Source organism: Salmo salar, chromosome ssa09, assembly GCF_905237065.1.
Source record: "Salmo salar chromosome ssa09, Ssal_v3.1, whole genome shotgun sequence".
In the NCBI taxonomy this organism is placed as follows: domain Eukaryota; kingdom Metazoa; phylum Chordata; class Actinopteri; order Salmoniformes; family Salmonidae; genus Salmo; species Salmo salar.
Genome location: NC_059450.1, coordinates 44,921,850 through 44,939,763, shown reverse-complemented (window position 1 = coordinate 44,939,763; position 17,914 = coordinate 44,921,850). Strand labels below are relative to the sequence as shown.

Below are 17,914 nucleotides of genomic sequence, written 5' to 3'. Positions count from 1 at the left end.
TAGATGTGTGTGTGTTTACTGTAGATGTGTGTGTGTGTGTGTTTACTGTAGATGTGTGTGTACAGTAGATGTGTGTGTACAGTAGATGTGTGTGTGTTTACAGTAGATGTGTGTGTGTTTACTGTAGATGTGTGTGTGTTTACAGTAGATGTGTGTGTGTTTACTGTAGATGTGTGTGTGTTTACTGTAGATGTGTGTGTGTGTGTGTTTACTGTAGATGTGTGTTTACTGTAGATGTGTGTGTGTGTGTGTGTGTTTACTGTAGATGTGTGTGTGTTTACAGTAGATGTGTGTGTACAGTAGATGTGTTTGTACAGTAGAGGTGTGTGTGTTTACAGTAGATGTGTGTGTGTACAGTAGATGTGTGTGTGTTTACTGTAGATGTGTGTTTACTGTAGATGTGTGTGTGTACAGTAGATGTGTGTGTGTGTGTGTGTGTGTGTGTGTTTACTGTAGATGTGTGTGTGTTTACTGTAGATGTGTGTGTGTTTACTGTAGATGTGTGTGTGTTTACTGTAGATGTGTGTTTACTGTAGATGTGTGTGTGCTTACTGTAGATGTGTGTGTGTGTGTGTGTGTTTACTGTAGATGTGTGTGTGTGTTTACTGTAGATGTGTGTGTGTGTGTTTACTGTAGATATGTGTTTGTACAGTAGATGTGTGTGTGTTTACAGTAGATGTGTGTGTGTTTACTGTAGATGTGTGTGTGTTTACTGTAGATGTGTGTGTGTGTGTGTTTACTGTAGATGTGTGTGTACAGTAGATGTGTGTGTACAGTAGATGTGTGTGTGTTTACAGTAGATGTGTGTGTGTTTACTGTAGATGTGTGTGTGTTTACAGTAGATGTGTGTGTGTTTACTGTAGATGTGTGTGTGTTTACTGTAGATGTGTGTGTGTGTGTGTTTACTGTAGATGTGTGTGTACAGTAGATGTGTGTGTGTTTACAGTAGATGTGTGTGTGTTTACTGTAGATGTGTGTGTGTTTACAGTAGATGTGTGTGTGTTTACAGTAGATGTGTGTGTACAGTAGACGTGTTTGTACAGTAGATGTGTCTGTGTTTACAGTAGATGTGTGTGTGTTTACAGTAGATGTGTGTGTGTGTACAGTAGATGTGTTTGTACAGTAGATGTATGTGTGTTTACTGTAGATGTGTGTTTACTGTAGATGTGTGTGTGTACAGTAGATGTGTGTGTGTTTACCTGACGTCTTTGTACTGGTGAATATAAATCTTGTGGAACTGCTGTGACAACAGGTCATCATCCATGTTGGACATGTCAGCGATCATCTCCAAGGCAACGAACCGCGGAATGATGGAGTTCACCAAGCGCTCCTGAGGAGGACAGATACCGTGTGACTCACTCACATGCCTGGTAAACAACAGGTGTAGAGAATAACAGTGAAATGCTTACTAACGGGCCCTTCCCAACAATCAGTCAATCACCCTGTGATATTGTTTGTCTGTCTGTCAGTCACACGGTCTCTCTCTCTCTCTACCTGTCTCTGGTTCTCCCTCTCCAGGCGTACTCGTCCCTCAATGCAGCGTCGTGTCTCCAGGAAGGCTTGTCTCTGTGTGTGGTCTGACAGGTAGTGGATGAACAAACCTGCTGTGTTCATACCCAGGTACAACAAGCCCTTCGCCAGAACCTACACACACACACACACACACACACACACACACACACACACACACACACACACACACACACACACACACACACACACACACACACACACACACACGGTTAGTACACACTAATCACACCTGAGACCAAACACACACACACACACAAAAAGGAGGAGGAAGAGGAAAATGAGGAGGAAGAAGAGGAGGAGGAGAAGCATGAAAGATAGTCAGGAAGAGAGAGGAAGGCAGAGGGAGGGAGTCTGAGTTGACCTCTGACCTTTCTGTAGAGCGCGGTGTCGTCGTAGTGGTGAACGGTTTCCACCAGGAGGTGCAGCGTGGCGGTGAGCAGGCCGGTGGAGAGGGACCAGAGCAAGGGGAGGGGCAGGAGGGTGTAGGTAGAGAACAGCGTGAAGAGGACGTACCAGGCCTGGTCCTTCTCCAAACCCCCCACCACACCTCCCAACACCTGCACTGTCTGGGACAACCAGCTGGCTACAGCCATGTACCTAGGACCACATACAGTTGAAGTTCGGAAGTTTACATACACGTAGTCTGGAGTCATTAAAACTCGTTTTTAAACCACTCCACACATTTCTTGTTAACAAACTATAGTTTTGGCAAGTCGGTTAGGACATCTACTTTGTGCATGATAAGTCATTTTTCCAACAATTGTTTAAAGACAGATTATTTCACTTATAATTCACTGTATCACAATTCCAGTGGGTCAGAAGTTTACATACACTAAGTTGACTGTGCCTTTAAACAGCTTGGAAAATTCCAGAAAATTATGTCATGGCTTTAGAAGCTTCTGATAGGATAATTGACATCATTTGAGTCAATTGGAGGTGTACCTGTGGATGCATTTCAAGGCCTACCTTCAAACTCAGTGCCTCTTTGCTTGACATCATGTGAAAATAAAAATAAAATCAGCCAAAACCTCAGAAAAAAAAGGGTAGACCTCCACAAGTCTGGTTCATCCTTGGGAGCAATTTCCAAATGCCTGAAGGTACCATGTTCATCTGTACAAACAATAGTCGCAAGTATAAACACCATGGGACCACGCAGCCATCATACCGCTCAGGAAGGAGACACGTTCTGTCTCCTAGAGATTAACGTACTTTGGTGCGAAAAGTGAAAATCAATCCCAGAACAACAGCAAAGGACCTTGTGAAGATGCTGGAGGATACAGCTACACAATTATCTATATCCACAGTAAACCGAGTCCTATATCAACATAACCTGAAAGGCCGCTCAGCAAGGAAGAAGCCACTGCTCCAAAACCATCATAAAAAAAGCCAGACTACGGTTTGCAACTGCACATGGGGACAAAGACCGTACTTTTTGGAGAAATGTCCTCTGGTCTGATGAAACAAAAATATAACTATTTGGCCATAATGACCATCGTTATGTTTGGAGGGAAAAGGAGGATGCTTGCAAGTCAAAGAACACCATCCCAACCGTGAAGCACGGGGGTGGCAGCATCATGTTGTGGGGGTGCTTTGCTGCAGGAGGGACTGGTGCACTTCACAAAATAGATGGCATGATGAAGATGGAATATTACCTCAATCCTATAGAACATTTGTGGGCAGAACTGAAAAAAGCGTGTGCGAGCAAGGAGGAGGCCTACAAGCCTGACTCAGTTACACCAGCTTCGTCAGGAGGAATGGGTAAAAAAATTCACCCAACTTATTGTGGGAAGCTTGTGGAAGGCTTCCTGAAACGTTTGACCCAAGTTAAACAATTTAAAGGCAATGCTACCAAATACTAATTGAGAGTATGTAAACTTCTGACGCACTGGGAATGTGATGAAAGAAATAAAAGCTGAATTAAATCATTCTCTGTACTATTATTATGACATTTCACATTCTTAAAATAAAGTGGTGATCCTAACTGACCTAAGACAGGGAATTTTTACTAGGATTAAATGTCAGGAATTGTGAAACACTGAGATTAAATGTATTTGGCTAAGGAGTATGTAAACTTCCGACTTCAACTGTACATACATACATACAGTGCCTTGCAAAAGTATTCACCCCTCTTGGCGTTTTTCCTATTTTGTTGCATTACAACCTGTAATTTAAATGTATTTTTATTTGGATTTCATGTAATGGACGTACACAAAAGTCAAAATTGGTGAAGTGAAATTAAAAAATAAATAAAAGTGGTGCGTGCATATGTATTCACCCACTTTGCTATGAAGACCCTAAATAAGATCTGGTGCAGCCAATTACCTTCAGATGCCACATAATTGGTTAAATAAAGTCCACCCGTGTGCAATCTAAGTGTCACATGATCTGTCACATGATCTCAGTATATATACACCTGTTCTGAAAGGCCCCAGAGTCTACAACACCACTAAGCAAGGGGCACCACCAAGCAAGTGACACTATGAAGACCAAGGAGCTCTCCAAACAGGTCAGGGACAAAGTTGTGGAGAAATACAGATCAGGGTTGGACTATAAAAAAATATCAGAAACTTTGAACATCCCACGGAGCACCATTAAATCCATTATTAAAACATGGAAAGATATAGCACCACAGCAGACCTGCCAAGAGAGGACCGCCCACCAAAACTCACGGACCAGGCATTAATCAGAGAGGCAACAAAGAGAACTAAGACAACCCTGAAGGAGCTGCAAAGCTCCACAGCGGAGATTGGAGTATCTGTCCATGGGATCAGTTTAAGCCGTACAATCCACAGAGCTGGGCTTTACGGAAGAGTGGCCAGAAAAAAAGCCATTGCTTAAAGAAAGAAATAAGCAAACACATTTGGTGTTGGACAAAAGACATGTGGGAGACTCCCCAAACATATGAAGGAAGGTGCTCTGGTCAGATGAGACTAAAATTGATATTTTTGGCTATCAAGGAAAAGGCTATGTCTGGCACAAACCCAACACCTCGCATCACCCCAAGAACACCATCCCCACAGTGAAGCATGGTGGTGGCAGCATCATGTTGTGGGGATGTTTTTCCTTTGGCAGGGACTGGAAAACAGGTCAGAATTGAAGGAATGATGAATGGTGCTAAATACAGGGAAATTCTTGAGGGAAACTTGTTTTAGTCTTCCAGAGATTTGAGACTGGGAAGGAGGTCCACCTTCCAGCAGGACAATGACCCTAAGAATACTGCTAAAGCAACACTTGAGTGGTTTAAGGGGAAACATTTAATTGTCTTGGAATGGCCTAGTCAAAGCGAATACCTCAATCCAATTGAGAATCTGTGGTATGACTTAAAGATTGCTGTACACCAGTGGAACCCATCCAACTTGAAGGAGCTGGAGCAGTTTTGCCTTGAAGAATGGGCAAAAATGGCTAGATGTGCCAAGCTTATAGAGACATACCCCAAGAGACTTGGTGGCTCTACAAAGTATTGACTTTGGGGGAGGGGGTGAATAGTTATGCACGCTCAAGTTCTGTTTTTTTGTCTTATTTCTTGTTTGTTCACAATCAAAAATATTTTGTATCTTCATAGTGGTAGGCATGTTGTGTGAATCAAATGATGCAAACCCCCAAAAATCAATTTTAATTCCAGGTTGTAAGGCAACAATATAGGAAAAATGCCAAGGGGGTTGAATACTTTCGCAAGCCACTGTACATACATACATACATGAACACAAAGCATGGTTGCAAAATCTAATTTTCCCAACATTCAAAAGAGATCCCAACAGACCCATATATTTAGAGAGTTGGGACGTTGAGCTATAAATTATGCATTTATGTGACACTACAACATTCTATGGCAGCCATGTTGGCTCCTCATTAACATAACATGGGGAATATTTAAACAATGCTATGTAACTGAATGTCTGGAATTAGAACAATATAAAATCGGGGTCCCAATACTGGAGTAGACGACCATCTTAAACACCTGTCGCACCTCAACCACTCTGGCGATGACATCATCCCCTTAGAACAGAGCACCAGCACGCAGAGTCCAGCCCCCAGAGCGATGAACAGGCCGACCAGCCAACCATTGGCTGTGTCCAGGCTCTGAGGCCCCGCCCATAGGGTCAGACCCAGGATGTGTAGTTTGGTGATGATGTCGATAACATTAGTGAAAACCAGAGAGGTTATCCTCTGGCTTGATGCATGCTGCTGGTACAACTTCTCCAGGTCGGGAGACCTACACACACACACACACACACACACACACACACACACAGAGACACACAAACGTACGCAGGCACACATCAAACAAATCATCAAACAATCGAATCCACTGGCTCTGACGCTCGTCGGATTTGGCAGGGCTTGCAAACTATCACAGACTACAAAAGGGAAACCCAGCCCTGAGCTGTCCAGTGACGCCAGCCTACCAGACGAGCTAAATACCTTCTATGCTCGATCCGAGGCTAGCAACACTGAACCATGCATGAGAGCACCAGCTGTTCCGGACGGCTGTGTGAGTAAGGCTATAACGTAACAATATGTGTAAAAAGTCAAGGGGTCTGAATACTTTCCGAACGTACTGTACATACCTACTTCACACTCCTGCACATAGAATCGGTACTGGTACACTGTGTATATAGCCATCTCATTGTGTATCTATTCCTTGTGTTATTTTTTCAATTTGTTGTGACAAGGGCCCATGAGGAGGCCATGCGCAATGGGGGTGATTTACAATTACACATTAAAACAGGATCCAGGGTCACCCGTCCCACTCTTGAGTGTGTTACAAGAGCCAATGGAATGTGCTTCATTATATGACAGGGCCATAAAGGCCACCAGAGACCAAAGCTCATCTGTTCACCCCCTTTCTTTAAGACCCTGAGTGCCCCGTGGTAAGAAAACGAGACAAAATGCAGAGTCAAAAACATCTCTGTGTGAACAAAGAGATAAAAGGGAGCCAAAAGTGCCAGAACACATTAACCATGTAAACTGAGAAGCTCACAACATGTTCTGGTTTGAACCCAATATACATTGTGATATTTTTCCTCTGCTTTAAAAAAAGTAGAATATGCATTTCACTATAACATAAAATCTTATTCAAATCATGTTTCGAATCTATGGATTGCTTGTTTCTTTTTAAGATTGTGAAATTATTCTCTGTACAGGAAAAAAGAAAATCTGTGAACACTTATGAGGAAATCTCAGGTTTATCTCATACAGGTTTATCTCATATAGGTTTATCTCATATGAACATTAAATCAACAAGGCGTTCCCAATGTCACATTGTCCAGCCAATAAAGGCCGCCTTCTGTGAGCTTCCCTATAAATTAGAGGACTTACTAAACAGGAATTAGATGGAGGAGAATCAAAGGAGTTCAAATTCCACTAGACGAGGTCATGCCCGTTGGACGAATGATCCCATCTCCTTGGAAATGCAGTTTAAAACTCAGCTGAGAGACAGACAGGAGAAAACCGGTCTAAGTTGGGTCCCCAACTACACAGACGAATGGAAAATGTAATCGACTTGGGAGGAGAAAGAGACTTGTCTTGCAGGAGGGAGAGAGGAGAGTAGGCATGACTAAGAGTTGTCAATCTTGGACTGAAACAGAACTTTAGGAAATGACCTCTGAACTCAGAGAGACACATCTTCCTCACGGAGACGGAACACTGACAAGGTATGAAGAAAAATGGACAGCCAATTTGCTGAAGAATCAATGGCCCACAAGAGGTGGGGTGTTGGACAACTTTATACTGTGTGCTGCAACACAAAGCTGACTGCACCAATAGATGGTAACGACACGGGTTGAAGGGGGGAAGAGCGAGAGAGAGATCCTGACCAGTGACTCAGTAAATATGGCAGCATTCTCTGTGTTCCATCCTTGACTATTCAACATCGCTAAATTATAATCTCAATAGATCAATCATAATATTTATTTTTATTGTGTGTTTTTTGGCATAGTAATAAATCCTATCTTCATAAATAAGTTTTCCCTTGCTTTGACAAATGCTCTAAGACAACCTAACGTATCCTTTAAGATTGTTGATATGAGACTTGTTGAACGGAGGCTAAACTACTAACTAGAGGTTCAAGTTAATTGTACTCCTTGAATACAAAATGATTACTGGTGTCCTTATACAATGGTATTCATTTGAAATAGTAGACAGATTAACCAATTATTAGACCACTAAAGTCCCTTCATATCTTGTTTTCTCTCTGCATTGTTAAGCAAGACACACAGAGAGAAAGACAGAGAGACACACACACAGAGGGAGAGAAACAAAAAGAGAGAGAGAGAGAGAGAAAGACACAGAGACAGCGAGAGAGAGAAAATATCACAGGGTGATTGTCTGATTGTTGGAAGGGCCCGTTAGTAAGCATTTCACCTGTTGTTTACCAAGTATGCGACAAATACAATTTGATTTTGTTTGACAAACACACACGAACGCACACACACCTTAGTGTACCTGCGTACATGCGTGTGTGTCCTACCTGAAGGTGTGTGTGTGCGTGTATTTCCTACTTGAAAGTTTGTGTGTGTGCGTGATCGCGTGTCCTACTTGAAGGTGTGATGAAGGGCAGGCAGGAAGACCCCTCTCACTGTAGACCCCCAGGAGACAAAGTAGTCAGCATCACTGAGGGAGTCGCTGCTCTTCTGGGTCACCGTGGACATTCGGTCCTGATTGGCTGGGTGGATACGAGCTACAGATGAACGCCGCTTATGTCCCACTCCACCCCGAGACGCCTTGTTGCGGATCTGCCTGTTGATCAATCACTATATGATTATAAGTATATTATAAGTAAGTACATAATAAGTATTCCTGAATGTGCTTCCTCCAAGTATATTGAACACATGAGACACACAGTATATTGTATAAAAACTCAGCAAAAAAAGGAAACGTCCTCTCACTGTCAACTGCGTTATTTTCAGCAAACTTAACTGTGTAAATATTTCAATGACCATAACAAGATTCAACAACTGAGACATAAACTGAACAAGTTCCACAGACATGTGACTAATAGAAATTGAATAATGTGTCCCTGAACAAAGGGGGGAGGTCAAAATCAAAAGTAACAGTCAGTATCTGGTGTGGCCAAAAGCTACATTAAGTACTGCAGTGCATCTCCTCCTCATGGACCACCAGATTTGCCAGTTCTTGCTGTGAGATGTTACCCCACTCTTCCACCAAGGCACCTGCAAGTTCCCGGATATTTTGGGGGGGAATGGCCCTAGCCCTCACCCTCCGATCCAACAGGTCCCAGACGTGCTCAAAGGGATTGAGATCCAAGCTCTTCGCTGGCCATGGCAGAACACTGACATTCCTGTCTTGCAGGAAATCAGCCATACTGCTCGTTCTGTGCGTGGTGGCATTGTCACGCTTGAGGGTCATGTCAGGATGAGCCTGCAGTAAGGGTACCACATGAGGGAGGAGGATGTCTTCCCTTTAACTTCTCTAGGGTAGGGGGCAGTATTTTGACTTCCGGATGAAAGGTGTGCCCAAATTAAACTGCCTGCTACTCAGGCTCAGAAGGTAGGATATGCATATTATTATTAGATTTGTATAGAAAACACTCTGAAGTTTCTAAAACTGTTTGAATGATGTCTGTGAGTATAACAGAACTCATATGGCAGGCAAAACCCAACCAGGAAGTTGAAAATCTGAGGCTTGTAGTTTTTTCAATTGATTCCCTATTCAAACTACAGTGACTTAGGGGTCATTTTGCAGTTCCTAAGGCTTCCACTAGATGTCAACAGTCTTTAGAACGTTGTTACAGGCTTCTACTGTGAACTGGAAGGGAATGACAGTCATTTCAACCAGGTGTCTGGCTGAGTGCCATTAGATCATTCATGCGCGTGGCCGTCAGAGGGAGGTGATTTCTTTTTCCTTTCTGAAGACAAAGGATTTGTCCGGTTGGAATATTATCGAAGATATGATAAAAACATCCTAAAGATTGATGCTATACATCGTTTGACATGTTTCTACAAACTGTAGTATAACTTTTTGGACTTTTCGTCTCAACAAAATGCGCGAGCATGGCGCATTTGGATAACTCGACTGAACGCGCGAACAAAAATGAGGTATTTGGACATAAATATGGAGTTTATTTCTTGTGGAAGTGGGAGTCCTGGGAGTGCATTCCGACGAAGATCAGCAAAGGTAAGTGAAGATTTATAATACTATTTCTGACTTTCTTTGAGTCCAGAACTTGGCGGGTAACTGTATAGCTTGCTTTTGATGGCTGAGCTCTGTACTCAGAATATTGAAAAATGTGCTTTCGCCGTAAAGCTATTTTGAAATCTGACACAGCGGTTGCATTAAGGAGAAGTGTATCTATAATTATTTCATTAACTGTTGTAAAGTTTATCAACGTTTATGATGAGTATTTTTGTAAATTGATGTGCTCATTCACCGGATATTTTGGAGGCAATACATTTTCTGAACATCACGCGCCAATGTAATTTTTTATTTTTTTTATATAAATATGAACTTCATCGAGCAAAACATACATGTATTGTGTAACATGAAGTCCTATGAGTGCCATCTGATGAAGATCATCAAAGGTTAGTGATTCATTTTAGCTGTATTTCTGGTTTTTGTGACGCCTCTCCTTACTTGGAAAATGGCTGTGTGGTTTTTCTTGTCACTGTGATGTGCTAACATAATCTAATCCTATGCTTTCGACGTAAAGCATTTTTGAAATCGGACAATGTGGTTGGATTAAGGAGCGGTGTATCTTTAAAACGGGATATAATAGCTGTATTTTTGAGAAATTTGAATTATGAGATTTTTGTTGTTTTGAATTTGGCGCTATTTCACTGGCTGATGAATAGTGTGTCCCGCAGGAGGGAAGGTCACGTCCCACATACCCAAGAGAGGTTAACGCACAGAGTTGAGATTTCCTGCAATGACAACAAGATCAGTCCGATGATGCTGTGACACACCGCCCCAGACCATGACAGACCCTCCACCTCCAAATCGATCCCGCTCCAGAGTACAGGCCTCGGTGTAACGCTCATTCCTTCGACAATAAACGCGAATCCGACCATCACCCCTGGTGAGACAAAACCACGACTTGTCAGTGAAGAGCACTTTTTGCCAGTCCTGTCTGGTCCAGCAACGGTGGGTTTGTGCCAATCGGCGACGTTGTTGCCGGTGATGTCTGGTGAGGACCTGCCTTACAATAGGCCTACAAGCCCTCAGTCCAGCCTCTCTCAGCCTATTGCGGACAGTCTGAGCACTGATGGAGGGATTGTGCGTTCCTGGTGTAACTCGGACAGTTGTTGTTGCCATCCCGTTCCTGTCCCGCAGGTGTGATGTTCGGATGTACCGATCCTGTGCAGGTGTTGTTACACGTGGTCTGCCACTTACGAGGACGATCAGCTGTCCGTCCTGTCTCCCTGTAGCGCTGTCTTAGGCATCTCACAGTACAGACATTGTAATTTATTGCCTTGGCCACATCTGTAGTCCTCATGCCTCCTTGCAGCATGCCCAAGGCACGTTCACGCAGATGAACAGGGCCCTGGGCATCTTTCTTTTGGTGTTTTTCAGAGTCAGTAGAAAGGCCTCTTTAGTGTCCTAGGTTTTCATAACTGTGACCTTAATTGCCTACCGTCTGTAAGCTGTTAGTGTCTTAACGACCATTCCACGGGTGTATGTTCATTAATTGTTTATTGAACAACCATGGGAAACAGTGTTTAAACCCTTTACAATGAAGATCTGTGAAGTTATTTGGATTTTTACGAATTGTCTTTGAAAGACAGGGTCCTGAAAAAGGAACGTTCCTTTTTTGGCTGAGTTTACATAGTGGCATATACAGTGCCTTACGAAAGTATTCACCCCCTTTGGCATTTTTCCTATTTTGTTTTCTTACAACCTGGAATTAAAATTGATTATTGAGGGGTTTGTATAATTTGATTTACACAACATGCTTACCACTTTCAAGATGCAAAATATTTTTTTTTATTGTGAAACAAACAAGAAATGAGACAAAAAAACTTGAGCGTGCATAACTATTCACTCCCCCAAAGTCAATACTTTGTAGAGCCACCTTTTGCAGCAATTACAGCTGCAAGTCTCTTGGGGTATGTCTCCATAAGCTTGGCACATCTAGCCACTGGGATTTTTGCCCATTCTTCAAGGCAAAACTGCTCCAGCTCCTTCAAGTTGGATGGGTTCCGCTGGTGTACAGCAATCTTTAAGTCATACCACAGATTCTCAATTGGATTGAGGTCTGGGCTTTGACTAGGCCATTCCAAGACATTTAAATGTTTCCACTTAAACCACTCGAGTGTTGCTTTAGCAGTATGCTTAGGGTCATTGTCCTGCTGGAAGGTGAACCCCCGTCCCAGTCTCAAATCTCTGGACAACTGAAACAGGTTTCCCTTAAGAATTTCCCTCTATTAGCGCCATCCATCATTCCTTCAATTCCGACCAGTTTCCCAGTCCCTGCCAATGAAAAACATCCCCACAGCATGGTGTTCTCGGGGTGATGAGAGGAGTTGGGTTTGCGCCAGACAAGCTCAATTTTAGACTCATATGACCAGAGTACCTTCTTCCATATGTGTTGGAGCCTTTTGGCGAACACCAAATGTGTTTGTATATTTTTTTTCTTTAATTGCTTTTCTGTTGGCACTCTTCCGTAAAGCCCAGCTCTGTGGAGTGTACGGCTTAAAGTGGTCCTATGGACAGATACTCCAATCTCCGCTGTGGAGCTTTGCAGCTCCTTCAGGATTATCTTTGGTCTCTTTGTTGCCTCTCTGATTAATGCCCTCCTTGCCTGGTCCGTGAGTTTTGGTGGGCGGCCCTCTCTTGGCAGATTTGTTGTGGTGCCATTTTCTTTCCATTTTTTAATAATGGATTTAATGGTGCTCCGTGGGATGTTCAAAGTTTTTTTTTAATAACCCAACCCTGATCTGTACTTCACCACAACTTTGTCCCTGACCTGTTTGGAGAGCTCCTTGGTCTTCATGGTGTCTCTTGCTTGGTGGTGCCCCTTGCTTAGTGGTGTTGCAGACTCTGGGGCCTTTCAGAACAGATGTATATATACTGAGATCATGTGACAGATCATGTGATATTTAGATTGCACACAGGTGGAATTTATTTAAGTAATTATGTGACTTCTGAAGGTAATTGGTTGCACCAGATCTTATTTAGGGTCTTCATAGCAAAGGGGTGAATACATATGCAAGCACCACTTTTCAATTTTCTTTTTTTTTAAACAAATTCATGTCACTTCACCAATTTGGACTATTTTGTGTATGTCCATTACATGATATCCAAATAAAAATACATTTAAATTACAGGTTGTAACGCAACAAAATAGGAAAAATGCCAAGGGGGATGAAAACTTTTGAAAGGCACTGTACCGTTAAACACATACAGTACATACAGTTGAAGTCAGAAGTTTACATACACCTTAGCGAAATACATTTCAACTCAGTTTTTCACAATTCCTGACATTTAATCCTAGTTAAAATTCCCTGTCTCAGGTCAGTTAGAATCACCACTTTATTTTAATAATGTGAAATGTCAAAATAATAGTAGAGAGTATGATTTATTTCAGCTTTTATTTATTTCATCACATTCCCAGAGGGTCAGAAATTTACATACACTCAATTAGTATTTGGTAGCATTGCCGTTAAATTGTTTAACTTGGGTCAAACATTTTGGGTAGCCTTCCACAAGTTTCCCTCAATAAGTTGGGTGAATTTTGACCCATTCCTCCTGACAGAGCTGGTGTAAATGAGTCAGGTTTGTAGGCCTCCTTGCTTGCACACGCTTTTTCAGTTCTGCCCACAAATTTTATAAAGGGTTGAGGTCAGGGTTTTGTGATGACCATTCTAATACCTTGACTTTGTTGTCCTTAAGCCATTTTGCCACAACTTTGGAAGTATGCTTGGGGTCATTGTTCATTTGGAAGACCCATTTGCGACCAAGCTTTAACTTCCTGACTGATGTCTTCAGATGTTGCTTTAATATATCCACATAATTTTCCTGCCTCATGATGTCATCTATTTTGTGAAGTGCATCAGTCCCTCCTGCAGCAAAGCACCCCCACAACATGATGCTGCCACCCCCGTGCTTCACGGTCGGCTGGCAAGCCCCCCCCCTTTTCCCCTCAAACATAACGATGGTCATTATGGCCAAACTATTTTATTTTTGTTTCATCAGACCAGAGGACATTTCTCCAAAAAGTACAATCTTTGTCCCCATGTGCAGTTGCAAACCGTAGTCTGGCTTTATTATGATGGTTTTGGAGCAGTGGCTTCTTCCTTGCTGAGCGGCCTTTCAGGTTATGTCGATATAGGACTCGTTTTACTGTGGATAAAGACACTTTTGTACCTGTTTCCTCCAGCATCTTCACAAGGTCCTTTGCTGTTGTTCTGGGATTGATTTTCACTTTTCGCACCAAAGTATGTTAATCTCTAGGAGACAGAACACGTCTCCTTCCTGAGCGGTATGACGGCTGCGTGGTCCCATGGTGTTTATACTTGCGTACTATTGTTTGTACAGATGAACGTGGTACCTTCAGGTATATGGAAATTGCTCCCAAGGATGAACCAGACTTGTGGAGGTCTACAATTTGTTTTCTGAGGTCTTGGCTGATTTCTTTTGATTTTCACATGATGTCAATCAAAGAGGCACTGAGTTTGAAGGTAGGCCTTGAAATACATCCACAGGTACACCTCAAATTGACTCAATTGATATCAATTAGCCTATCAGAAGCTTCTAAAGCCATGACATCATTTTATGGATTTTTCAAGCTGTTTAAAGGCACAGTTAACTTAGTGTATGTAAACTTCTGACCCACTGGAATTGTGATACAGTGAATTATAAGTGAAATAATCTGTCTGTAAACAATTGTTGGAAAAATTACTTGTGTCATGCACAAAGTAGATGTCCTAACTGACTTGCCAAAACTATAGTTTGTTAACAAGAAATGTGTGGAGTGGTTGAAAAACGAGTTTTAATGACTCCAACCTCAGTATATGTAAACTTCCGACTTCAACTGTATAGTGGCATATACCACTAAACCCATACAGTATACATTGTTGTAAAGTACTTAAGTAAAAATACTTGAAAGTACTACGTAAGTAATTTTTGGGGGTATTTATATTTTTGACAACTTTTACTCCACAATATTCCTAAAGAAAATAATGCACTTTCTACACTCAAAAGTATTTGTTACATTTTGAAAGCTTACCAGGACAGGAAAATGGTCAAATTGCAGCCCTTATCAAGAGAACATCCCTGGTAATCCCTACAGCCTCTGATCTGGCGGACTAATTAAACACGCATGCTTAATTTGTGAATTATGTCTGAGTGTTGGAGTGTGTCCCTGGCTTTACGTAAATGAATAAAAAAATTAAATGGTGACGTCTCGTTTGAAATTATTTAAACATTTACTTTTGATACTTAAGTATATTTAAAACCAAATACTTTTAGACTTTCACTCAAGTAGTATTTTACTGGGTGACCTTCACTTTTACTTGAGTCATTTTCTATTAAGGTATCTTTCCTTTTACTCATATATGACAATTGGGTACATATATATACACACAGTGTATTCAGAGAGTATTCAGACATATTGACTTTTTCCACATTTTGTTACATTACAGCCTTATTCTAAAATGTATTAAATAGTTTTTTCCCCCACTCATCAATCTACACACAATAGCCCACAATGACAAAAATTGTAAATTTATAAAAAATTAAATATCACATTTACATAAGTATTCAGACTCTTTATTCAGCACTTTGCAATGATTACAGACTAATTTAATCAATTTTAGAATAAGGCTGTAATGTAACAAAATGTGGAAAAAGTCAAGGGGTCTGAATACTTTTACAGTGGCATACACCGCTAAACACATGCAGTATATATGGTTTATAGTTTAGGTGCACAGCTTCCAACACTGGGTGATGCACGGCTGCCATTTTCTACCCACCTGTTGATGTCGTTGATGTAAGCGTCTGTGAGCACTATGCGAGTCCCTGCTCCCCCTGTCCCTCTCTCAAGATCAGAGGTTGGAGGGTAGAGGTCGTGCCGGTCGATGACGTGCCGCATGGCGCTCTGCCACATCAGCCGTTTCCTCCGCAGGCTCGGGGAAATGGCAGGACTGATGTGAACAGAAAGGACTGGCGGCTGCAGCGTGACGTCACTGGAGCGCCGTGGCTCGCACCTGCTGTCCTCCACCTCACAGGTAGCCATGGCTACGCCGTTCTGGACCGCCACGTTGAGGTGATTTGGTCCAGGTGTAGGGGATCAGAATGTCCAAGGACGTGTCAGAGACTGAGAGTGCAAACACATCGGCCTACGAAGAAAGAGCGTATAGAAAGAGTTCAAGGAGAATTTATCCCATTTCTGAAGTAAATCTCTATTTGTTATGTAAATGGAGTGTTCCAGAAAAGTCCAGACACTTTGTGATTTGGCTTGTCTTTGAGAAACTTACCTCAGCAGCAATTCACTTACTCATTGCTCGTTGTGCAGTATTATTCAGGCCCAAATTAACCCTGAACCCCTCATTCAAGCCCAAATTAACCCTGACCCTACCCACCCATTCAGGCCCATGTTAACCCTGACCCTCCCATTCAGGCCCATATTAACCCTGACCCTCCCATTCAGGCCCATATTAACCCTGACCCTCCCATTCAGGCCCATATTAACCCTGACCCTCCCATTCAGGCCCATATTTACCCTGACCCTCCCATTCAGGCCCATATTAACCCTGACCATCCCATTCAGGCCCATATTAACCCTGACCCTCCCATTCAGGCCCATATTAACCCTGACCCTCCCATTCAGGCCCATATTAACCCTGACCCTCCCATTCAGGCCCATATTAACCCTGACCCTCCCATTCAGGCCCATATTAACCCTGACCATCTCATTCAGGCCCATAGCCTCTTCAGAATGTAGATCCCCCCCCCAGCAGCCGACACACTGATCAATGACACAATTTACTGGCTTTTAGTGCAGGGAAAACTAAGTCGACACTTTACTCCACAGATGATAATGAAGATAATGATGATGAAGGGACATGCCTTGATGTGTTTTACATGGTGGAGAGTGTGTGGCTACTCTCCTACAGACTACCGATACACAGATACAGCACCACAGACAGTTAGCGTGTGGAATTACAACCTCTTCTCTACCGATCATACTTAAAAGTATAAATCTGTGAGGTTAAATGTTATGTATGTGTCATGTGGAAAAGCGGGTGTAACTTACCATAGTGGATGATTTGGGGTGGTGATGAGGCGTGTACACCCAGCCACTGAGCGTGTTGTCTCCTCATGAGATCTAGAATTCAGCGTGGTAGTTCTATGGAACGACATGACTCTCCCATCAGACACCAGTTAACCTGCTCCTGCTCAGAACAACATCCTTTTTGTCTCTCATGTTATTGTTAAATACACCACTTCAGAAGTCTTCCAGTCTTCTTCTGCAGTCCTCTTTCTCCTCTATCCTCTTCTCTTCTCTTCCTGTTTCTCTGCTAACCCACTTAGCGATCAGTTAACCGTCTCCTTCTCACAATCTTCTATCCTGTCAGATATATTTTACATCCAGAGCATAATAACCTCCTTAAAAGATTCAGCTTGGGGCAAAAAGCCAAACAGAGCCAGTCCAGTCCAGTGGATAGATAAGTAAGTGTAATGTATTAAAGTAAGGTTAGGTAAAGGACAGGCTGTCACTGGCATCCCGTCACAGAGTGGAAAGGGTTTAGTGGTGCTGCTCTTAGCCCTGAGCCAAGGTAATGAGCTAAACAGATGGGCCCAAAGCTCCCTGACCTTTCCTGACCTGCTCTGCTTTTGGCCTGGCTGGGCGTGTACTGCACCACGACTTTGGCTCCACTAATCCACAGAGAGCCAATATAGGACATAGGAACAAAGAGAAAGGAGAGATGGAGAGTCATCTCAGTTGTCCAGTCATGGCTAGACTGAGTCCAAGTGAAGTCACCTGTGTGTGTGTGTGTGTGTGTGTGTGTGTGTGTGTGTGTGTGTGTGTGTGTGTGTGTGTGTGTGTGTGTGTGTGTTGTATATAATCATATGGCAGTGTGCCTGACGTGCTTTAATCAGCCTGGTCAGCCTTTTATCCAGATTATACCCAGCATGCCATGAGGTCAGGGACCATCCAATCACATCCTGCCACCAAGAGGCCAGCCTAGGAATGCCAGAAAGATCCTCAAGGACCTCAGCCACCTGAGCCATGGCCTGTTCACCCCACTATAATCCAGAAGGCGAGGTCAGTACAGGTGCATCAAAGCTGGAACCGAGAGACTGAAAAACAGCTTTTATCTCAAGGCCATCAGACTGTTAAATAGCCATCAATAGCCTCCACCCAGAATTCTGCCCTGAACTTTAGTCACGGTCACTAGCCAGGCTACCACCTGGTTACCCT

The 17,914-nt window shown here is 42.7% G+C and overlaps 1 protein-coding gene across 1 annotated transcript in view; it reads right to left on the bottom strand.

Moving 5' to 3' along the window:
- Positions 1-17,452, bottom strand: part of si:ch211-132f19.7 (adenylate cyclase type 8) — a 30,432-nt gene extending 12,980 nt beyond the window's left edge. The window contains exons 1-7 of the mRNA XM_045723706.1: positions 16,745-17,452; positions 15,462-15,827; positions 8,071-8,271; positions 5,501-5,746; positions 1,902-2,130; positions 1,495-1,644; positions 1,200-1,330 (exon numbers count right to left, since the gene is read on the bottom strand). Coding sequence (XP_045579662.1) covers positions 1,200-1,330; positions 1,495-1,644; positions 1,902-2,130; positions 5,501-5,746; positions 8,071-8,271; positions 15,462-15,724 — 1,220 coding nt within the window. The 5' untranslated portion in view covers positions 15,725-15,827; positions 16,745-17,452. The remainder of the gene's footprint in view (positions 1-1,199; positions 1,331-1,494; positions 1,645-1,901; positions 2,131-5,500; positions 5,747-8,070; positions 8,272-15,461; positions 15,828-16,744) is intronic.
- Between the last annotated feature and the right edge of the window lie 462 nt (positions 17,453-17,914).